Below are 22,211 nucleotides of genomic sequence, written 5' to 3' on the forward strand. Positions count from 1 at the left end.
GGGCAACCCTCTCAGTCTTAACCTAAAGACTGAAAGCCTTAACAATCATAAGAAATATGTAGTGGGAGTGTCAGTAAAGAGACACGGGTATACTTTCCTGCAACCCTTTTTGTGCAACATCAGTGGCCAGTCATTTCTACATTCCTTTCTGTCTGTGCCGGATTGTCCTCTCCCTTTAATAGATGGGACTTATTAACTAAATTAGGGGCCACTCTGTTTCTCGAAGGACAAGGAAGCCACCCTTATCACTAAATGATGTGAACAAATTTTTTTTCTTTTAAATAACAAGACTAAATCTATAACTAAAAGACTTTGAAGTATAAAACATTAAGGCTCCGGGCCTAGCCAAAAGCAAACAAGTGAGGCTTCAAGTAACCCTCTCCAGATATGGAAACTGCTTGGAAAATATGGTTTGGGTCTCCAAAACTGTGGCTACAATCTCTTTTAATAACTCTTCTAATGTCTATTGCTTTGATTCTTTTCATTTGTATCTTCTATAAACTCATTCTCTGATGTTTAACACCCACAAGGGCTAACAGAATAGTACTCAGTCAGTAAAGAGTCTGCCTGCAATGCAGGAGACCCTGGTTCAATCACTGGCTCGGGAAGATCCTCTGGAGGAGGAAATGGCAACCCGCTCCAGTATTCTGGAGAATTCCATGGACAGAGGAGCCCAGTGGGCTACAGTCCATGGGTTCACAAAGAGTCGGAAATGACTGAGTGACTAACACACACACAGCCAGAGTTAGCATTACAGTTCTCCCAAAAGAGAAGGCAGACTCAGTCAGGTCTTACACTTCTTCCCCAGGGAGGCCTACATCCCATCTCAGCAGAAAGCAGTTAAGTTTGTTGGCCCTTAACCCCCTTTAAGCATAAGGGATAAACACCTGGAGGCAGGGAATGACAGGGACAGTAAAAAGACCAAAAGTAGGTGATTAAATAGTTAAAGAAAAAACTATGGGAGACTGCTTTAAGTTAATCATCATTCAAGAAAGCACCTTTAAAAAAAGAAAGCAAGTAGGTTTGCTTAATCATAAAATCATGAAACAGAAGCAGGAGGCATGCCCCCAAACAACCATTGTTTTAATGGTAGAAGGAAATCTACATCCAGCCCAATGATTCCTAGGACATGCTCCCTGAGTGCACTAAAAGAAAAAGTTTAAGGAAAGAGTGACATTACACTAAAACCTGAAATGACTTATCATATTTCAGTATATGGTTACTGCCTTTTTGCACATTCCTATTGCGCCATGACAGTCCTGATTTGACCTTGTAGGGGCCAGAAAACTCCCCTATCCCATGTGCAGAAGGAACTGATGATGGAAGCATGACATCTCCTCAAGAATGAGGAAGAAGGTGGTCTTCTTGCTCTCCCCACTCTTCCTTTGATTATAAAACTATACCCACCAAGTTCTTGGGGCAGCACCTTCTCACCCACCCACTTGTAGGCCTCTCAAGTGTCCTATTCTAAAAAGTCACTTTTTATTTATCACTTTCAACTCCTGCTGAATTCTCTGTGCTCTGATACATAAAGAACCAGCGCTCCTCAGAGCCTCACCCCCGCCTCCGCACCCCCACCCCCGCGCCCCGCATTTCTGCGGTTTCATCAGTAGACTGGCTTTATTGCTCCCAGGCAAGTGAATCCAAGTGTGATTCGGTAACACCCTCATCCAAGCCCCATTAAAATGGTGGCCAGGTGTCAGCCATGCCTAAAAGGCACCCCATCGCTGCTGAGTAAACACAAACGTGTTTACTGTATCAGGACATATGCTGCACCTCCTGGTCGACCTGATAAGCGCCTCTCAGGACTGCCTCGGGCCCCAGGACGCTCATCTGCCTTCTAGGGCCGGGCAGTCAAGGCCCCAAATTTTGCAGTTTCCCCATCACCCTATCTCCCAGTACTCCAGGATAAGCCAGGTCTCCCACCAATTTCCTAGTCCGGTCTGGGGAAGGATCAGGGTTTGGAGAGCGGACAGGCTTCCAGCTCCGTCTGGCCAGTTTGTCCAGAACAGCGGACAGCTTGGGTAGGGAGGCAATGAGAAAGCAACCAAGGCCGGCAGGTGCGGAGCAGGTGCGAGTCGGAGCGAGGGCTCGGGCGCGCGGGCAGCACACGCCAGTCAGGCGCACACGTGGCCGCTGACTTCTGGGGCACGTGCCCGTCACGGGGGGGAGTGCGCAGGTGGCGGCACCAGACTGGGCAAGGCAGGAGTCTGTACCCGAAAACTCTAAGGGACACTGACGGGAACCCACTCAGGACCCTAGTTTGACGTTCCTCAGTTGCCCCATGCCCCGCCACCCACTCCACCCCAACTTACCTCCTCCGCGGCGCTGGCCGCCTCTGCGGGGCGCGCTGCCTTTTCGGGCGCGGGGCATGCCGCAAATCGGGCACGATGGGGCGCGGGGTCAGGGACCCGGCGGCGGGGGGTTCCAGGCCAGCGAGTCGCCGGCCGGTGCGCTGAGTTGAGACTTAGGCAGACGACGGGAGCCACACGCTGCGCGCGCCACCATCTTCACGAGGCGCCCCGCCCTGCCAGATGGGTGGAAGCGCCCCGCCCCGCTAAATGGGTGGCCGGGAAGGCGAGTCCCTGGCCACTCGGCTCAGACCGCATCCATGCGGCCGAAACTTCTATTCCCAAGGTGCTGCGTGCGCAGATTACCGGCGCCGGGCTGGGCGCAGAGCACCTCGGGAATTGTAGTCTACTCCGGGGTGCCCATAAGCCCACGGCGCCCCAGCTGAACTATGCACCCACAATGCCCTGCGCCCTCCCCCCAGCACGTGTAGTCATTAACTCTGAAGCTGCCCGCACACTGCTGTCCACCACGCAGGACCCGCATCTCTCTGCATTTTGCAGCAGGACGCTCACCACGGGAAGGGTGGTGGGTTTGGAAGAACTCGGGACCAGCCAAACATCATGCAGTGAGAGAAAAAGTAACTTTATGATGAAAGCAGAGTAGAGACAACAGCTTAGCACTTAACAGATGTTATCCAGGATCTCCTTGGGGGCCCCACCCCCTGCCCCTGGACGGGTCGCCTGTGACCTCTGCGCAGACTCAGTGAGGTGTAGAACAGAGCCCTGAGCTGGCAACCTTAACTTTTTGGCATACTGCTTTCATGTCAGGAGGGATCAGAGGGCCTCTGGTTTTAAAATGGTGTGTTTCTTCTGGCCTCTTCCACTCCCCAGGGGTGCTATGGGAAGTGGAGTATGTGCATGGGAGAAATGACAATAAGCTACATAGAACAAGAGGGGGGACAGAGTCCTCCCTCCAGGACTGGAAAAATGACAGCAGGAACAAGACGGTCAGGGGCAGGTGACTCCTGGCTTTATGTTGCTTCTTTAGGCCCAAGCTCAGGCCTGGGCTCCTGGCAGGTAGGGCCAGCCCAGCCCTGGTAACAGCGGCAGCTGAAGGACTCCCAAGCTCCAGGGCTGCCATCTGGCTGCAGGTGCAGGAAGACTTCTAGTTGTCCTGGCTTTTGCCAAGCACAACGGCCATGGCCATGGCACCGCTGGTGACTGCAGGCCACGGCTGCCTTGGTCACGTTGATCACATAGGGACCCAGGGTGCCCAGTAGGTAGTCATGGAGATGCCAGCACTTCTCCTGAGGAGAAGGGAGGGACGTATCAATGCTCCTGTCTCATGGCCCTGCCATGGTCTTTCCCCGTCTCTGGGACCCCAGCATGGGCTGTGTGGCAGACTGGAGGGGGGCAGTGATCACCTCAGAACTGGAGAAGCTCAGGTCCCCCCAGAGCACCACGCCGGCTGCCCCCAGTGCCGCGCTCACACCAATGGTCTGCACAAGTTCGTCCTGGGGGCAGAGAGCTGCTAAGCCAAGGCAGGAATGCCCAGCTCCTTCTGTCCTTAACTCTACCTTCAAGAACTTTCATGGCTCACTGCATGATCTGATTCCACCTCTAGAGGAGGACCCCTCGGCCCTGAGCCTCTTTGAGTGGCTTCTCAGGCCCTCCACTCAGAGAACATCATGCCTCCCCATCAGACCCCTAGATTTCAGCTTTCACTCACCTGGGACAGGAACCTCCCAGAGCTCCGGTGTGTGAGGCGGGCATAGGCCAGGACAGGCAGGGGATGTGGGTGCCCAGCGACAGCGACACGGAAGGCCTCCTCCAGGCGGTATCGGACAAATGCCTGGTGGTGAGCAGGTGGTAGCCTGGGTGGGAGGTATATGCTGGGGAAGAGGGCACTGGAGGCGGCCCAGAGCCAACGCAGCTGGGTGTTGCGGGCCAGGGCAGCAGCATGGCAGTGGCCCGTGTAATTGGAAGCTGTACCATGCCAGCCATTGCCACAGGCTGGGAAGCGATAGAAGCCCCAGAGCCCGTGGGGCTGCAGCGCCCGGCCGAGCCACAGCGTGTCCTCCATCAGTGCTCGGGCTGCCTGTTCGAAGCCAACGCGGGCCTTATGGAGTTGCTCCTGGGGATCCAGGTTGGGGAATACCCATTGTGCCCAAGCCCAGGAGGCAGCCCGATAGACACGGCGGCGGCCCCAGTTCCCGGCCCAGAGTGGACACCATTCTTCCCAGTCCAGGACTGCTAGGCCAGCGAAGCCCGGCCACAGGCTGCGGCGGATCTGATAGGCAGCCCGTGCCAGGTGGCGGTTCAGAGGCACAGCCTGTGGGATGCCCCCATTGTGAGCTGTGCCCCTCGGCCCAAGGTAGGGGTAGAAGCCGAGCTGGTTCTTGTAGAAGATGGTGACATTCTGGCCGTGGAAATGCTGGCCACGGTTGGCTGAGATGCCCAGGGCCTCAAGTGGCAGGGGCACGCCAAAGCGGTTCTTACAGCGTGCTGAAGGCACGTTCCACAGCACCGAGAAGGGGCGTGCAGGGGCCCGCAGCAAGGATCGGCCACACCCCAAGCACAGGGTCACCCCTAGCACCAGGGCCAGGCCTAGCTGCATGGTCATGCCCCAGGGATGGAAACCTGCAGGAGAGAGGGGGTGTGAGCTTAAGAGTCCATGGCCATGACCACACCTTCCCCACAGCAGATCAAGCTGGGAAGACTCCTCCAGCTCCTCCTCACAAGGAAGGGAGGTGAGCAAAGCATGGTTCCTAAGGGGTCTCGTAGACCTCTCAGAGCAACCCAAGCCCAAGCTGGCCTGGCCACTTCCCTTCTGGTGTTGTCCATCTCTACCATGGCACCACTGTGCCCTCTGAAACCTCTCCCACCCTCAGCTCTCACAGGTCCCCTTTTTTCCTCTGCCCATTATGTTTCTTGCCCCAAGAACACTCAACCTCCACTCTGCCTGACTTAATTCCTACTCAGCACTCAGGTCTCTGCTATGACATCATCTTCTGGCGCAAGTGGAGTGAGGACATTTGAGCTCCCACTGTCCCAGCATAGGCCCTGTCACTATACGCCTGCCCTGTCCCTTGAGTTGAGACCGTATCTGTCTCATTCCTCCCTGCCTGTGCTCAATCCAGGGCCTGTCACACAGGAGGTGCTCGGGGAATGGTGATGAGTGAAGGTGGAAAGAAAGAAACACCTTGACGCCTGAGGCAGGCAGAATGAGAGGAGCAAAGGGCTTTCCCTCCATCCATGGCCCTGAGGCCAAGGTGCATCTGGGGGCTCCTGCAGGGATAGCGGACCTAAGAAATGACTGGGAGATGAGGGTGGGGGTCAACAAATACACTGTCACAGACACACCCAGCAGAAGCCTTTATTCAGCCACACTGAGAGCTCTGAGCCACAGCCATGGTCCCATCTCCACTGGCAGTCAGGAAACAGGCCTCAGTTGAAGCCACCCTCAGGGGCTAGAAGCTGAGGGATGGCCAGTGGGCTGAAGCTGCTACTGTCCTGGGCAGTCACTGACCCAGAAAGACAGCGTCTTGCCCTGGGAATAGCCTCAGATGTCTTTCTCCATCCAGAATATGGGGCGTCCTCTCAGGTCTTGGTATTGTGTCTCCAGGGGGCTTTGTGGAGGGGGCCCTGCTGGAGGTGGGGGTAAGGTGGTCGGGGGTTCAGGCAGGGGAGGGGGTGGCAGCAATGATGAGCCCTTGGGGACTTTTGGGGCAGCTGGGGCAGTCAGGCTAGGGGCCTTGCAGGGTGACCGGGGAAAGGGGGTCCTGGGGAAGGCATTGAGCAGGGTGGCAGGCAGTCGCCGGCTGGTGAAGACCAGGCCCTGCACTGGCTCACCCAGCCGGTAGCCCAGATGGGCATAAAAGTGCAGCTGGTCATGGGTGGTGAGGTGTAGCCGGCGGAAGCCCCGGGCCCGAGCAAAGGCTTCAAGGCCCTCCATGAGACGGCGGCCAAAGCCACGGCCCCTCAGTGCCCGGGCCACCACCACGGTCTCCACTAGCAGGCTCTGGGGCCGGTCCAGCACCCGGGACAGGCGGGCATGGCCCACCACAATGGGGGCTGCCTCTGGTGTCGGTCGGGGGCTTAGCAGCATCAAGCAGAGAGGAAAGGCATCTGAGGACTGGCCCAAGGAGTGGAGGCGGGAAGCGCGGCTGCGGGGCCACTGCTCGTTGATGAGGTCGGCACAGGCATCCAGGAGCTCAGGTCGGCAGTGCACAGGCTCCAGGGTCAGCTCAACCAGGCTGGGGACTGGGGTCTCCTCTGGCTGGCGTGCAGGATCCAGGATCAGCTGAGCTGAGCCAGAACTGAGGGTCATCTCTGGATGGCATGCGGAAACCAGGGTCAGCTCAGCTAGCCTGGGGCTCAGGGTCAGCTCTGGCTGGTGTGCAGGATCCAGGGTCGGCTTGGCCAGGTTGGATCTCAGGGTCACCTCTGGCTGGCATGCAGGATCCAGAGTCAGTTGGGCTGGGCGGGTACTCAGGATCGGCCCCACCTGGTGCACAGGGTCTAGGCTATGGATCAGCATGCCTCGGTCAGGGCTCAGAGTCAGTTCTTGCCTACATGTAGGATCCAGGCCCAGCTGAGTCAGGCTGGGAGCCAGGGTCATCTCCTGCTGGGGTACAGATGGCTCAGGGCCAGGCAGGGTATTAAGGCCACAGTCTCCAGGCAGTGGGGTCTCCTCAGACCACAAGGTTGCTGCTCCTGTGGATAACAGCCATGCTGGGCTGTGCCAGAAGGAAGACGGGGTTGGGGCAGGGAGTGCCTAGGGAGGGCCATGCATCCTGGATCTCATCTGATGGCCCAGGTGACCTGGAGGATCCCATCCCTTATACTTGGGGGCGCTGACTCAAATGAAGAGCAGAGGGGGTGGGTCCAGGGTGCTCTGCCTTATACTGGACGGGGGCTGAGGGCTAAAGGCTAGGGCCGGCCCCAAGAACTCAAGAGGCCTGGCCCCAGTCTGCTCTGGCTACCACTTTGTCCTCCCTAGGACAGTAGATCCGCCCTACACCATTGCAGGTGGCTGGCCATCAGACAGAACATGCAAACCAGACACCACAACCCCCTGCTTTAACCCCAGCTACCCCAGGAACTCTCCTCTCCCTACTCCCTACTCCAGGTCCTAGCCTTTTTGAACATCTGGGCCACACCGGCCACTTAAGATCCTGGGTTGCCATTCACCCACCCATCAGGCTCAAATTTCCCCTCCCTGGACTGCCTTCCCTGCCTAGGGGACAGAATCCATGGCTCCCTCCCCCAAACGGCCCAGCTTGGGACACTTTGATTGCCTGCGGACCCAACTGCCCCTCAGAAGGGGCCTGGCTCATACAGCAACGTGGCTCCTGCAGGCCTGGTTCCTCACTGGTCTGTTTCGTAGCCACTCTAGATAAGAACCACAGCTTCCTTCCTACACCCACAGGGGTGTCTAACGGCTAGCAGGTTGGGGGCTCAGACCTCCTGCCCCCAAACTCCATTGCTTGCCCATCCCACCTCAGGCTCTGCTGGCAGGAGGGTCTATGCTGGGGGATTTCTAGCGACAGGTGGCCTCTGGGCCCCATCTTCCTACTCACCTGCTTCAGAGGGGATGCGCTGGTTCCCTCCCCATCCCCACCTCCCCAGGAAGACCCCGTGAGCTTGAGGCCAATTTCACACTGGTCAGTAACAGGCAGCCCCCTTCCCTCATACCCCTTCCCTCACAGAGGGTTATAAGCCTCTCACCTGCATCAGCCACCTCCGCAGCAGCTGCAACCCTGGACCAGGAGGGAGGAAGCCCCAGGATCCGCCCCCTGGGCCTGGAACCCCAGACTTCCCTCACAGACTTAACCCCTTCTATGCCGACCCCAACCATTGTGAGGCGGGGCTCCCGGGTCCACCGAGAGAGGCGGCAGTCTCTCCTGCCTCGATTTCCCCCTTCCTCCCAGTGGGTGACAAACCGTGGAGTCTGGGGGTGGGGGCTTCGGATGCTAGACCCTGGGCGGGTGTGGCTCAGCATGCTTTGGGAGGGAACGAAAGACGCAGGGAGGGCGTGCGGGGCGGCTTAGTCACTTGAGAACTGTCCGCGCGGAGCGGACTGGGAGAGCGGGGGGACAGTGAAGACGAACGCCGCGCGTGGGGACGGGGTAGTACTGACATGTTGTTGCCGGGCTCCGGGATGCTCCGCGTCCTCGCTTCTCCTGGATCGGTATCTCGCTGTCTCTGGCTCGGACCCCTCCGGCTCCCAGCGCTCGCCCCCTAGCGGTGCGGCGGACGAACTGCAGCTGTCCCGGTCCGCGGCACACCGCCTAGTCCGGGGTCTTCCGGGCGGCCGGGGGCCGCCCTGTACCTCCGCCTAGGCCCCTCCCCCGACCCGGCGGGTCGTAACACCGACCAGACGCAGGCTGGTCTCTACCCGGTCTCTAGCTCTGTCCCTCCCACCCTGGTTTATCGTAGCCTCGCTCCCAGTGACCCTGGCTCCATCTCGGGTTGGCTGGGCTTCCGTCCTCGCCCTGCCCCAGCCTCAGATAGGTCTCGCCCAAAGTTTAGCTTTGTCTGGGCTCACGCTATCCCTCCTGCGCGGCGTGAAAACGATCAGGCGGAGCTTCTACTTCAGATTTGGGCCCCACACTGGGGAAGCAGCCGCCCTCGGACACACATCAGATCTGAGTGAGAGAAAAGAACTTTTCCAGCACCCTCTGGATACCAGCGCCTGGACGTTTTAGGCCCTCAACAAAGAGCTTTTGAAGTTAGAATCCTGTTTTATTTGCGAGGCTGCTACCTCTGAACGGATTCAGAGTGCAGTGCAGAGCTGGTTACCATCGACTTATCAGTTGGAGCCAAAAGGTGGTACCTCTGGTCAGGCAGCCCGGGCTTGAATCTCAGCTGCTCTGTTTTCTGGCTGTGCAACCCTGGGGAGAGTGCTTACCCTCCCTGGGCGTGCCTCAGTTTCCTCGTGTTAGGATTGCACAGTTAAGTTAGCCTACTTAAAATGCTTAGCACAGGACTTGGAAAGAGTAACGCCCAGTGAATGTCAGTTTATTTATTTGTTATTTGTTTAACCGCACCACGCAACATGCGTGATCATAGTCTCCACTCATGGATCGAACCCGTGCCCCCTGCAGTGGAAGCTCCACGTCTTAACCTCTGGACGGCGAGGGAAGTCCCGAATGTCACTGCTTGTGGCTGCTTGTGTTTGAAGACTGACTCAGTGTCTCCAGAGGAAGTATTTTTGACTCTGTTGGGTGGATGCCCAGGGCTCTAACTCCTTATGCAGCTATCTTGGTCTGTAAGCAGGTGTGCACGCACTGGTGTATGCTCATGACACTGGCTGAATGGACTTCTGACTGTAGCCATGACTCCCGTGCCTGCCTGGACTTGGGAAAGCCCTAGCCAGGCCCAGACTGCATCAGATACCCAGTGTGTGCCCGTGCCAGTCACCGCATGCCCCACTGCTCACACCGTGTCCCCCGCCACCCTCGATAGCAGCGACATTCGAACTCCACCGCCATCCGCAACCGATCCTCGAGTGAGAGGGCACCTCGTAGGGTCACGGGCCCACCACCAGGCGTGGGCTTGATGGAAAAACCGGTGGAGTTGAGGATGAGGCGGGCCTTGGGGTAACTGGGGCGCCGGGCACAACGGCCATGGCCGGAGCAGAGGACCTGACTGCACAGACGAGCCCCGCTGGTCACATTCAGGATGGAGGGTCCCAGCGTCGTGTCCACATACTTCTTGATGGCCTGGCATGATTCCTACGTGGGAAGGGGAGCATCAGGGACACCATGGCCATGCATGGGTCCACCTAGGACACTGAAGCACTCGCCTCCTGGCCAGCCAAGGCTGCAGGAGTAAAAGGTGGGCTGGGGTCTCACCTGTCAGCCTGGCAGCCCCACCCCTGCCCCCACTCTCACCCCCATCCTGGGTCTGAGCTCACCTTGGTTCTTGTGTTCGCCCAGCTCACCCAGAGCACCACTCCCGCTGCCCCCTGGGCTGCACTCTCCCCCAGGGTGTGTTCCAGCTCCTCCTGGGAAAAGGACAGAATAGCTCTGAGGGGGCCTCCCTGGCTTCCCATAGCAGGCTGCTGAATCACTATTGGATGGGACAAATAATTCATCTCCCCCACTGGGGGCTGCTCTAACATTGGTGGCCAGAGGTAAGCCTGCCCTCCTTCTAGCCCGTGAGTGCCATGCAGGCAGGGACAATTTCTTTCTGAAAAATGTTGAATCGTCTGTGGCTAGCACAGAACTTGGCACACAGGAGGTGCTCAAAGAATATGAAAGGGAATGGATGAAGGTGCCCCGAGGCTGAAGTGCCCCAGGGCTGTGTGGCCTCAGGTGCTGGACTAAGGCCTGGCAAGGCAGGTCACGGGTGGGCGGGGTTGCAGGAGACTCACCGGGGGCAGAAAGTGGTCAGTCATGTCATAGAAGATCTGCGTGTAGGGCAGCACCAGCAGCTTGGGGTCCCCAGTACCCGCTGCCACACGGAATGCCTCAGCCACACGGTGCTGCACGTACATCTGTGCCTTCTTCATGCCCTCCAGTGCTGCGGGCAGGTAGATGCTGGGGTAGAGGGCATGGCTCTGGCTCCACAGCCACCCGAGCTGGTCATTCTGGGCACGGATGTTTTGTGGACACTGGCCGGTATAGTTGGGACTTTTAAAGTCATAGTTGTAGCACTCAGGGAAGTTATAGAAGCCCCAGAGGCCCTGAGGCCGCAGTGCTTGTCCCAGCTTGAGGGTGCCTGCCATCCATTCCTCTGCAGCCCCCTCGAACTGGTCCTGAGCTGCAGCCTCCACCCGAGGAGCTGGCCAGTCTGGGTGCTGCTTCTGTACCAGTGCCCGTGAGCGCTGCCGGTAAATATCCTTGGTGTCCCAGTTGAAGGCCCAGCGCGGGCGCCATGCCTCCCAGTCAATGACTGCCAGCCCTGAGAAGTGAGACTCAGGTATGGCAGCCAGGATGTCCTGGAATGTGTGGGCCAGATGGGCATTCAGGCTGGCATTCTGGGGCAGGCCACCAAACACAGGCTCCCCAGCAGATGTATAGTAAGGGTAGGTACCCAGCTGGGAGCTGTAGAAAATGGTCATGTTAGGGCCGCGGAAGGTCTGCCCCGGGTTGGTCACCACATCAAAGATACTGATGTCCACGTCCACGCCGTGTTTCTTCATACACCACTCGGTGTTAGCGTTCCAGATGGTGGTGAAGGGCTGGTTGGGTACCACAGGGTCCCGGGAGCCTTGGGTCATGCTGAGCAAGTTCAGGAAGAAGGTGCAGACAGGAAGCAAGCGGGCTGCCATGGCCCAGGGCAGGTGTAGGGAAACCTGGCCAGGGAAGGCAAAGTGGAGAGCAGGCCTTGAACTCTCTGACCCCTACTAAGGGCAGGCAGGACAAGTGCCTTTAATCCACTTCTGCTCTGGCTTCAGGCAAGTATGGACCTGCAGGGCTCAGGGTGGTCAGAGGGCAAAGGAGAGGCAATGAGGGGAACATAGCCACTAGAGGGCACACTCGACTTGCCTCTTGGGCCAGCCTCTGTCTCCCTTCCAAGTCTGGTCTTGGCTTAAGCTCGCCCACCCCCACTTCCCCAAGGGCCATAGAAGCCATGACATCTGTCTTGAGAAGCGTGGCTGAGAGCCAGGTGCTCAGCCCCCAAGCTGGCAGATGGATGGAGGCAGGGGCTTCCCTGTCTCTTCTGCCAGGAATCCTGGCCAGCCATTGGAGAAGGGGCCGCTCAGTGACGCAGGAAAGGTCAACCCAGCCCTTCTGTACACCCTCCAGTCTGCCCACTTGTCCCTGCTGACCTCAGGGCTGAAAGGCCTCATTCTCCAAACTTCCTGACCCCTGGGTTTGGGCCTGTGCAGGCATCAGCAAGATTCTGTTCCTTAACTCTGGTCCCAGGCGCACCGACACTCTTGGAGGAAGAAAACTGCTGCTGGAAACGCTGAGCTTTTGTAGGGGGTCACCCCACCCAGTCTGGGGGCGGGCTGAGGGGCGGGCCGTGGGTGAGAGGGCTGGGCCAGACAGCTGAGCCACCCCTGCGCTCCAAGCAAAAAAAAAAAAAAAGCCCTTGGTAGGAGGTGGGACTGGGCCGGAAGTGGCCCCTCCCACTCGGTCAGCACTGGGCTGGACTGTCTGTATCAGGACTCGGGTGGGTTTATTTGGGATGGGGTGGGAGTGGAGGCAGTGCGTCGGGGCTGTCTGGGTGGCAGAACCCACGGGGCAGGCTTGTCTGTAATACTGAAGTCTGGGTGCTTTCCCCACAGAGCTGAATTATGGCATCTCTGGGCACTAGGCACTTTCGCTTTTGTTGACCCCTTTCTTAAAAAAAAACATTTTAAGAGAATCCCCTGGTGGTCCAGTGGCTAAGTCTCTGCCCTTCCAATGCAGGGGGCAGGGGTTCGGATTAGGGAACTAAGCTCTCACAACCTTGTAGTCAAAAAAATATATATATTACAACTACCTTGGTATAAGCACAGATATAATCTAGACTGAATTCATTATTTTATATTAATATTTTCTTCTGATTAAAAAAGATTAAAATTAAAACATTTTTTGCAGGCTTGTATAAATACTGTGGCCCTGTGCCTACCATGCCGAGTGGATAAGTCGCCCCTGCTTTAGGGACCTGTGTTTGAAGTCAGGGCTGCGCGGTCACCCTTTGTGTACGTGCTGGCTCAGCGACTGGGCCTTTATGAGGCTCGTTAGTGACCATCTGGGCCTCTCCACAAACTCCAGGAGAGTGGGCATATGCAAGCGTGGGACCCAGTGCCCAGGACCTGGTGTATTTGGGACCCTGTTGTCCTATGACCATGAGACCCCATGCCTGTGTGACCATGGGTAGGAGCACAAGGGAATCATTGATGACACACTTGTTCTTTCCATTGTGATTCCCCTTGTTTGCTGATTCAGACCCTAGTAACTGAGACCTTCAAGGTGCTCGGGCCCAGGCTTGCCTGGCTGAGTTGGGTGAAGGAAGCATCACATCCCTGGTCCAGGGGAACGCGCTGCCTGGGTCTATAGCCCAGTCTGAACTTGAGCTCATGGCCCCCGGCACGAACACAGCTGGCTACCATCTGGACTGGTCCTCTAGGCTGGCTAGGATGAAGGGGGCAGGGCTGAAGGGGAGGAGGGTCCCGGGTATTGGGGGCTGTGAGTGCCCCAGCCAGACCCAAGCATGGGATCTACCCACGGCAGTGGTAGCTGAGGATTCTGTTCAGAACGCAGGGTCCCCCAGGGATGAGCATTAGTGTTAGAGATCTTGGCACAACTCCCAAGGGCTGAGGGGACAGGAGACCATCAAAGTAGCCCCTGACCCCCTCTCCCCAAGGCTCCACCCTACCTCCTGAAACTGAGGTAACTCCTACGTTACCCCCCGAAACCTATGGCTGCAATCGGCACAATCCGGCCCACCAGCGTTCTCTGGATTGGGAGGGATGGCTTCCCCAGGCTCTAACCACACCATCCTCTTGCATGCATGCTTCCCTGTGGAATACTCTCCACTGCCCAGTGTCTGACTTGGTCTTAGCATCCAATACGCATCTCCCTTACACCATCATAGCCCTGAATATATGGGCTTCCCAGGGGGCTCAGTGGTAAAGAACCCACCTTCCACTGCAGGAGACAGGTCGGAAAGATCCCCTGGAGAAGTAAACAGCAACCCACTCCCACATTCTTGCCTGGGAAATCCTATGGACAGAGGGGCTGGCAGGCTGCAGTCCTGGCGTCACAAAAGGGCTGGATAAGACTCTGTGACTAAACCACCGCCCCTGGGGATGGCTGTCTTTGGGGTGGTTCCCGGGCGCACCCGCCCAGCCCTGGCACGCGTGTGGCTCAGGGCCTTCACTGAACAGGTGAGACAGTCACCGCCCTCAGACAAATCAGGCCTGCTGCCACTCTAGAGCTGCCTGTGGCAGACCCCCAGTCACACCCCTGCCTCAAATGCTGCATCCCCCTTTGTGTTCGGTCTTCCGCCAGACTGTGCCCGTGCTGTTCCCAGCATCACGTTCCCCCCCTCTTTCAAAACTCAGTGTAGAAAGCCCTTCCTCAAGGCTGCTTCCCACGTCCCGGTGGTGGCGTCAGGACTTCCTGAGGAGGGGTGCCCTTCTTGCCACGGGGCAGTTTCCTGAGTCTGTCTCCCCAGAGTCGGTGTCAGCTGAGGGCAGGGGCTCAGTCCTGATGTGGACGGGAGGAATGCAGGTATGGGTCCACGGCTGGAGGGAGGGGCAGCGCCCCACCCAGGGTAACTCACAACAGAAGCAGAGGAAGTGAAGCAGGTCTGACTGCTCCAGCTACTCCTCCTCTCCCCTGGGACAGATGGGGACAAGCTATGCTCTCTTGTGGCCAGGACAGGGCAGCCTGTTGAAGAAGGCCCCCCGCTCACCCCATCATACATCTTTGCAGTGGAACAGGGAGTGGGCCTCATGATTCAGATCCTGGTGCCCTGCTGGCCTCCCCCTGACCGTACCCGTTGGAAGACTCTGACCCAGACGGGGAGAGGTGCGTGTGGCTGAAGTCCACTGCCCTTGAGAACAGGGAGTGGAGGAGACGCCCTTGCCTTTGAGAATAGCAGGGAGGAGCGATCTGGCTACCTGCCCAGCCAGGGAAGATCAAACATCCATTTCCCACTTTCTCCCTGGGTGGGCGAAGCGAGGAGACTGGCACCAGCCCAGCTGGGGCTACAGCACCAAGTAGGAGCAGCACAGGGGCCCTGCCCCTCACAGAAGGCTGGACCCAACTGCTTTCCAGTCAGCGTGGAGAAAGCGAGGTCCTTGGTATTGGCGTAGAATGGGAGTCCCTCCGCTCCCAGTGGCCAGTGCCCTCGCAGGACAGCCAAATCGGGCAGCTCGGGCCTGCAGATCCCAGTGCACGTGTGTTATAGATGAGAAGGCCCCAGCAGAGAGTCTCACAGAGACACCGCTGAGCTCAAACCTTATTTGGAAGAGCCTGAAAGCGCTCTCACATGCCCTGGCCCAGGCACGGACAGTCCAAGCAAAGAAGCAGTTGTTTTATATTTAATTTACAAAAGAGACCCCAAAATAATAATAATAAAACTATCCAGGGGCAGGGGAGTAGGGTCAGGTCCTCCCCGGCCCAGCCATGCCCCTCTTCCTCTCTGGCAGGGAGAGATGGGGCCTTCCAGGGGACTGCCCCTCCCCCTTAGAACAGGGGGCGGGAGCTGGTATGGACATCCTACCGGGCATCCCAGAGGGCTCTGCCCCTCCAGACTCTGGTTTGTCCACCCCTTGCGGGCTCCTACATGCCTGGCAGACCCCTTGTGGCAGAGGCCAGCTGGCCTGGCAGCTGGGTGAGAGACCCTTACGAAGTCCAGGTGAAGGCCAGGACTGCCAGTGCCAGCAGGCCAGTGAGGTGGGACCCAGCCCAGGCTCCACTGGCACCACCAGCTGCCCGCCGGCGGTCCCACTGGCATTGCTCACCGCCCCAGCCTAAGTAGCACTGGCAGCGAAAGTGCGTCTGCAGGTGGTTGCGGTCGGCCCAACTGAGTTCCCCCTCTGGTCGCAGCCGCGGCTCATCAGGTGCATGGCTAGGCACTAGACGGAAGCTGCTGGCACTGAGGTGCAGGAAGGTGTGAGCATTGGGGTCCCGGCGCACACAGCGCCCATGGCCGTGGCACTGGGCCCAGCTGCAGTACTGGGCAGCCCAGGACACATTGACGACATAGGGTACCAGCGACCGAGTCAGATAATCCTTGAGGCGCCAGCAGGTCTCCTGGGGGCAGAGGACAGGGAGGCGGGTCAGAGGCCTCAGCCAACGTGGAAACTCAGTCCACACTGTGTGACTGCACCTTCTTTTAACAGCGCGTGACACACGCACGCACGTACGCCTGAGTCCTCACTGTTCCCATTCCTTCTAAGAAGAGGGTGCGGGCAGGGACTGGAACCCAGCAGGGCAGGTGGGGCAGGGTGGAACTCAACAGCTGGTCAAGAGAGCAACTCCCTCTTCCTGGGTGAAGGGCAAGGGTGGGGGTGGGGGTGGATCCTGTCTTCTCTGTTGGGACAGAAGCTGCCTTGGGAAACAGAGGAGGGGAGCACTTTGAGGTTTGCATTCAAAAGTGCAACCACTCTGCCTCTCCCTGCAGGCTCAGCTCTGGTTGGCTGGGTGGGTCTTACTTACGTTGCTGGTGGTAAACCCTGCGTCACCCCAGAGGATAACGCCGGCTGCACCCAGGGCAGCACTCTCACCAATGGTGGATATGAGATCCATCTGTAGGGGAAGCGGATGAGACCACAGGGTGAGAAGGACAGATGGGGTAGGCAGGCCCTAGCCTGTACCCATTTACTGACCCCCGACTCCAGCCCAGCCCTCCCCTTCCCAGGCAGCAGCTGGTTCACTTTCTCCTTAAATGTTTAAGCCATTTCCGCCCCCCCACTTTGGCCTCCCATTCTCAAGCCAAGGGCCCACTTGAGCCTGGCATGAATCTATCAGTCGTGTCCAACTCTTTGCAACCCCATGGACTGTAGCCTGCCAGGCTCCTCTGTCCATGGGATTTCCCAGGCCAGAATACTGTTGTGGGTTTCCATTCTGTTCTCCAGGGGATCTTCCTGACCCAGGGATCGAACCCAGATTTCCTGCTTTGCAGGTGGATTTTTTTTTACCATCTGAGCCACCAGGGAAGCCCTACATCTATCAGGATGGACTACAAAGTCAGAATGCTAGGCCCAAGGGCCTCCTCTGCCTGGATTTCCTGGGAAGTTCTGGGCAAATTTCTCAGCATCTCTGGGCCTCAATTTTCTTACCCACAAAATGGAGATAACAAGGTCACCCTCTCATAGGGTTACAGAGAGAATGAGGTGAGGGGATGTAGAGTAGTTAGTAAACTTGGGGGCAGGAGACCCTCTGGTAACCCAAACGTGCAGTGCTTTCCCAGGGAAGAACACAGGGCCCTGGGAGGCACATACCTCGCTAAGCCCTGTGAGTCCACGGCTATAGGTGGGCCTCGTGAAGACGTAGACTGGGAGTGCATGGTTGGCATGGTGGACGTCAGCCACGCGAAGAGCCTCCTGGACACGGAAGCTGACGAAGTTGCGGCCGTGAGTGGAGGAAGCCAGTGTCTCTTCCAGGTAGACAGAGGGGAACAGGGCCGTACTCTCGGCCCAGAGCCAGGCCAGCTGGTCATTTCGGGAGACCTCAACATCAGGGCAGCGGCCTGTATAGGTCTCCCAGTTCTGCACATAATCATGGTTGTAACAGTCAGGGAAGAGGTAGAAGCCCCATAGGTGCCGAGGCCGAAACGCCTTGACAAATCGCAGTGTCTCCAGCATGAACTGCCGTGCAGCGAACTCAAACTCATACTGTGCCTCTTTGACTACGCGCTCTGGTGGCCAATCGGGGTGGCGACTGGCCACCAACTGGCGTGATAATCGGCGGTACACATCCTTGTCCTGCCAGTTGCGCACCCACACTGGCCGCCAGTCCTCCCAGTCGATGACTGCCAGCCCTGCAGGCTCCTGTGTACGAATGTAGCGTTCCACGTGTCCCTTCAGCATCTCCAGGTGTACCCAGAGGCTGCCATTCTGTGGCACACCACCATGCACTGACCTCCCCACCGAATTGAAGTGTGGATACATGCCCAGCCGGTCACGGTAGAAGATGGTGATGTTCTGATTTACGAAACCCTCGTTAGGTGAGGCCTGCACATCAAAGGCCTTCATGTCCTTTGGGTCCAATGGCATCTTGTGGCGGGGGCCACAGTCCTGTGTGGGCACATCCCATGCGACCACAAAGGGCCGGCCCGTGAAGATGGGTGGTGCTGTGGGCTTCAGCTCCGTGGCCCATGCCACCGCCAACACCAGGGCCAGTGTGACGGCGGGGCCCAGGCCTGTCCACATGCTGGGGGCTGCAGGAAGTCAGTGTCACCTGCCGGGCACCAGCTCAGGAACTGGTGAAAAGGTGGGAGATAGCAAGTAAGTCTAGAGGATCCTGGAGGTCATCCACCCCAAACCCATCCACACTCCCAAAGCCCATGCTGCAGCAGGCCACCGTGCCCAGGATTGTTCAGACTCTATTATTAGCTATAACAAGTCTGAAAGACCACAGGCCACTGAAGGACAAGCAACACATCCAGGTAGCTCACTGCCAGGAGCACAAGGCTCCTTCCTGGACAAGTAGCCTATGGCTGGGCAGGAACTGCTGTTAGGTCTGTGACCCCTCCGAAACTGGACGAATTGAGCTATGGACTCACTGCCCAGAGGCTCACTCATGACTGAGTATCACCCAGGACAAAGTTTCTGAGAGCCCCAAACCGAGGCCCCCGTGAAGAACTCTTGGTCCTGAGAAATCACAGCATTTGGGTGAGGCAAGGCACAGCTCTTGCACTAGCTAGGAAGCTGTAACTCAGCCCCGAGTTGGTATCTTTTTTAGCACCCGCCCAACAGAAAAGTGAGGCTAACAGACTTTATCTCAGCGCAGACACTCTCTCCCAGCTTGGTGGAGGCCCCGCGGGGACAAAGGGGTGGTGGATCTCCCACGGTGGCGCCAGCAGACCGGCCTTTCCCTCTACAGCTACCAGGAATGCGCGTGCCCGCGGGCCAGGCGGCCGGGGGTAAAAGCCCACTCCACCTGGCCTTTGTCCGGAACCCCGCCCCCGCCCCGCACGTGGGGGCTGAACCCTGCCGGCAAGGGGGGCGGTCTGGGCCGCCTCCCCGGGGGCTTCAGAACAGAGCTCGCGGAGACAGCAGCTCGGCTCGCACTGCCCTCACTCACCTCGCGCAGGGCGCCGCCGGGACCTGCGCCATGGCCACCTCCATCTCCGTCCCAGCCCGGCCCGCAGCTCTCCTAGGCACGGCCCCGGCTCAGCGCCTCTCCTGGCTCCGCCCCCCCCCACCCCAGCCCTCCGGCCCTTTAAGAATCCAGCGCGGAGGCGGGCCCTGCGCAGGATTTACGGCGGGGGAGGGAAGGTGTGCCTGACTTTCGAGGTGCCAGTACCGCGCTTTGGGCTCCGAGGACCGCAGATCCTCTTCCGAGGGATGTAGCCACCGTTCTGGGACTCTGAGGTGCCTCCAAATGGGGCTTTCTCCCGGAGGCTCAGCCATGAGCGCAAAGTCAGCCTAGAGTTCACCCCCTCAACCTGCGGCCAGTGGTACACTCCTCCCTGCTCAGCGACGCGGCCCGCCGCTTAAAGGGACAGCGTAAAGGACGAGGGTCGGGAAGGGAATGAAAGTAGTGTGGCGTTCCCTCACTCGTCCGTAAGGAGGTGCTGTGGGACCCTGAGGCCTTGGCTGGGGGCAGTAGTGAATCTGGCTCTGCACCCCTGAGTGTAATCTCCAGTCCTGGGGCCCCCCCTTTGTATGGAAAGGGGGACGGTGACCCGCAGCCTGTCTGCGGTCTCCCGGGACAGTACTGCCCCGCCCCCTTACGGTTCAGGGCTCCCCTCCCCCGACCCTGGTCGGAAGGGAATCCCCGCCCCTTGCCAGTCTGGGGCTGGGGGGCCTAGCACCCGCGTCTTAGCCCATCCAGGGCTGGGTGGAAGCAGTGGTTGTCCTGGTAACACAAGCTCCTGGGTCGCAGTTAGGCCTGCCTGGCTGGGAGCCTATAAGCCCAGCGAGCCCTGAGGGTAGGGCGTCCCCCTGCTCCCGACTAGCATCTGGGACGGGCCAGTGCTTGAGCTTCTATCCTCTCTGTCCAGCCTCTGGGGGCCCTATGGGAACCCCCAAGTGGTTCTTTCAACTCTGAGAAGGCTGCCACCCTTACAGAAGTTCCTGGCCGAAGGGCAGAGGAAACCGGCTCAGCCAGAAGGTTTCCCTTGGGCCTCCGCTGGGTATCCTGTCTTTTCGCCCTGCACGCCCCTCCCTCTGGGGGTCAGGCTTGGCGCTACAATGGAAGCGAGAATTCCTTGCCTCTTCCTAAATCCGCTTCCCCAGGGTCCTCAGCTCCCCAAAGGGCCCGGGTCTGCTTGGCCAGCCCATTCCCCGCGCACGCGCCTGGGAGGAGAGAGAGGGAGCGCCATGTACCAGGGTGCAGACCAGTCGTCTGCCCTGGGCTCACCTGTGTGGGAGTGCGTTGGCCCAGTAGGTCGGCGGCCTCCCTCCTTCCCGGGGTAAGTCTCTAGCCAAGCTACTCGCGCCAGCTCCTGCCCTTTGGGCAGCCCGCCGGCGACTTGATAAACCCCCATCCCTCCCACCGGCTCCCGCCTCCCACCCCAGCCCTTTATCCTCACTTCCTGCTGCCCCTCAAAGAGGAAAGGGCCAGGAACAGGCGCGGGGGAAGGGACCGCCTTGACCCTGTTTCCCTCCGGTTTGTCCTGCTGGCTGGTTGCCTGCCCCGCCCCTCCCCTGAGTAGGCCCTGGCCCAGCAAACTACACCAGGTGACAGGAAGGCTGGGGGACCCAGTCAAGGTGCCAGCCTCCCCCATGCTGACAGCTTCCCAAACCTGCCCCTAGGGCTGAGGCCCATCCTCAAATCCAGCAGCTTATGAGTGGAGGGGCCCTGGTGGTGGTGCTTTGGGAAGTCAAACTACTTGGGGGATGTTTGGCAGATGGTTCCCTAAAGCAGGTGGTGAAGAGAACCAGCCCCGGGGTGGGGGGTGTTGGGGGAACTTACAGGAGTTGAGTCATCTTTTTTTCCACTGAGAGCGGAAGCATCTCTGTGTGACAGAGTGGACAAAGTGTGACAGAGTGTTGATGTGGGTGATGGGCGGGAGGGGGGGACAGGGCCCGGGAGGCTTCTGTACGGTGCTCTCGTCAGAGGACATTCCTGGGTGGTTCTCACTAAGATGCTGCCGAATACAGGGCTCCTTAGAAAATGGATGAGGGGAGGGGTGTATTTCTGTGGGAAGAGGGTGTCCATAATGTGGCTGGCTCTAGGGAGGGCTGCAGCAGGGTTCCAGCAGACTCCTTCAGAGGTGCAGACAACTCTGCATACCCTCAAATCACCCTGGGCCTACTCCCCCTGGACCTACCATCCCACCCCTTTGATGCCTGGGGCCTCTCCCCTAATAGAAGGCTGTGTAAGCCTGGTGGAGTGGGGGAGGTGGGCACATATCCTATAGTCTACCCCTGATGACCAAGGAGTCCAGGACATGGCATGGGAGGATGGTATCCCTGGACCACCAAGCTGGCTCTGTAAGGGACACAGGCCTTGGAAGCTCCAAGGGCGGGGGCCCCTGGGGAAACAAAGGCCAGACTATACTGTTCCAGGGCAGGGACATTTCCTCAGGCAGCCAGCAGGAAGGAAGTGCACACAGCCCAGTGGGAGGGAGTGGGGAAGCAGAGCCATGACCCTCATTGTTTCCCGCTTTAGAGTCAGCTAGGGCAAGCCCAGCACAGGGAGTGCCCCACAGTGGGACAGTGATGACGGGATGCCACCCGCACCACAGAACCCTGGCCCTGGGGCAGTCAGTAGGAGGGGCAGTGAAGGGTGATAGGGCCTTATGCCTGGCATCTTACTGCACAGATGGGAAGATACCCAGAGATGAACTTCAAGTCCCGACTGCAGAGGGTGATCCTGCTCCAGACTTGACCAGTTTAAACCTTCAAAAGACAGGTAGGCCAACTTCTCAGACCCAGCAGCCTGTGTCCCTGAACTCTCTCCTCTCTTATAGGGAGTTGGGCTGATGGCCAAAGGCTAGGCCTAGCAGAGAACTGGCCTCACAGCTGGCCCCACAGCTCGACCTGAGAAGTGTAGACCAAATGTTCATGGGGGCAGGCGGCAGGTAAGAAGGCAAGGGCAGAAGGGATGAGAGGAAGTACTAAGTGACTTGAGTTTTACCTGCTGGAACAGAAGCCCCAAGTCTACACTCCTGGGAGTGCCCACCAGGAGAGGCAAGTGGATCTGGGCTGCAGAGTTCTGCAGGAGGTCAAGGGCAGTGGCACCCACCTAACGCTGGGCCTAGAAGGTCTATGGGGCTCAGGCTGTGACCTCATGTGGGGTCAGCTGCCACAGCTGGGGACAGAACTGTTCCAGACCTATCTGAGGTCACACTGTC

At 58.5% G+C, this 22,211-nt stretch overlaps 4 protein-coding genes across 14 annotated transcripts in view; all 4 read right to left on the minus strand.

Moving 5' to 3' along the window:
- The window catches only part of IFRD2 (interferon related developmental regulator 2), a 28,621-nt gene extending 25,991 nt beyond the window's left edge, over window positions 1–2,630 (minus strand). Inside the window, exon 1 of one of the 2 annotated variants that reach the window (XM_043443426.1) lies at window positions 2,316–2,630. In XM_043443426.1, coding sequence (XP_043299361.1) covers window positions 2,316–2,373 — 58 coding nt within the window. In that variant the 5' untranslated portion in view covers window positions 2,374–2,630. The remainder of the gene's footprint in view (window positions 1–2,315) is intronic. The other variant, XM_043443427.1, reaches the window with a different exon arrangement.
- Window positions 2,631–2,913: 283 nt separating this feature from the next.
- LOC122425091 (hyaluronidase-3) lies at window positions 2,914–8,674 on the minus strand. Of its 9 annotated transcripts, none has more exons than XM_043443418.1 (4): window positions 8,434–8,674; window positions 4,021–4,931; window positions 3,716–3,805; window positions 2,914–3,598 (listed from the first exon to the last, which is right to left on the minus strand). In XM_043443418.1, exons 2-4 carry the CDS (start codon window positions 4,912–4,914, stop codon window positions 3,323–3,325), a joined length of 1,260 nt encoding a protein of 419 aa, XP_043299353.1. In that variant the 5' UTR covers window positions 4,915–4,931; window positions 8,434–8,674; the 3' UTR covers window positions 2,914–3,322. The 9 variants fall into 9 exon arrangements, with proteins under 9 accessions (XP_043299353.1, XP_043299349.1, XP_043299352.1 ...); XM_043443414.1 differs by lacking the exon at window positions 8,434–8,674 and adding an exon at window positions 8,022–8,427; XM_043443417.1 differs by lacking the exon at window positions 8,434–8,674 and adding an exon at window positions 5,494–5,607.
- Window positions 8,675–9,298: 624 nt separating this feature from the next.
- HYAL1 (hyaluronidase 1) lies at window positions 9,299–12,314 on the minus strand. The gene is made up of 4 exons (XM_043443425.1): window positions 12,073–12,314; window positions 10,672–11,595; window positions 10,213–10,302; window positions 9,299–10,030 (listed from the first exon to the last, which is right to left on the minus strand). The coding sequence occupies exons 1-4, from the start codon at window positions 12,091–12,093 to the stop codon at window positions 9,713–9,715; spliced, it is 1,353 nt and encodes a 450-aa protein (XP_043299360.1). The 5' UTR covers window positions 12,094–12,314; the 3' UTR covers window positions 9,299–9,712.
- A 2,952-nt stretch (window positions 12,315–15,266) lies between these two features.
- Window positions 15,267–20,427, minus strand: HYAL2 (hyaluronidase 2). 2 transcript variants are annotated; one of them, XM_043443424.1, is made up of 4 exons: window positions 20,273–20,427; window positions 17,188–18,167; window positions 16,403–16,492; window positions 15,267–15,997 (listed from the first exon to the last, which is right to left on the minus strand). In XM_043443424.1, exons 2-4 carry the CDS (start codon window positions 18,115–18,117, stop codon window positions 15,587–15,589), a joined length of 1,431 nt encoding a protein of 476 aa, XP_043299359.1. In that variant the 5' UTR covers window positions 18,118–18,167; window positions 20,273–20,427; the 3' UTR covers window positions 15,267–15,586. The 2 variants fall into 2 exon arrangements, with proteins under 2 accessions (XP_043299359.1, XP_043299358.1); XM_043443423.1 differs by lacking the exon at window positions 20,273–20,427 and adding an exon at window positions 18,992–19,124.
- Window positions 20,428–22,211: the final 1,784 nt, after the last annotated feature.

The sequence above is a fragment of the Cervus canadensis genome, chromosome 22 (genome assembly GCF_019320065.1).
Source record: "Cervus canadensis isolate Bull #8, Minnesota chromosome 22, ASM1932006v1, whole genome shotgun sequence".
Classification (NCBI taxonomy): Eukaryota; Metazoa; Chordata; class Mammalia; order Artiodactyla; family Cervidae; genus Cervus; species Cervus canadensis.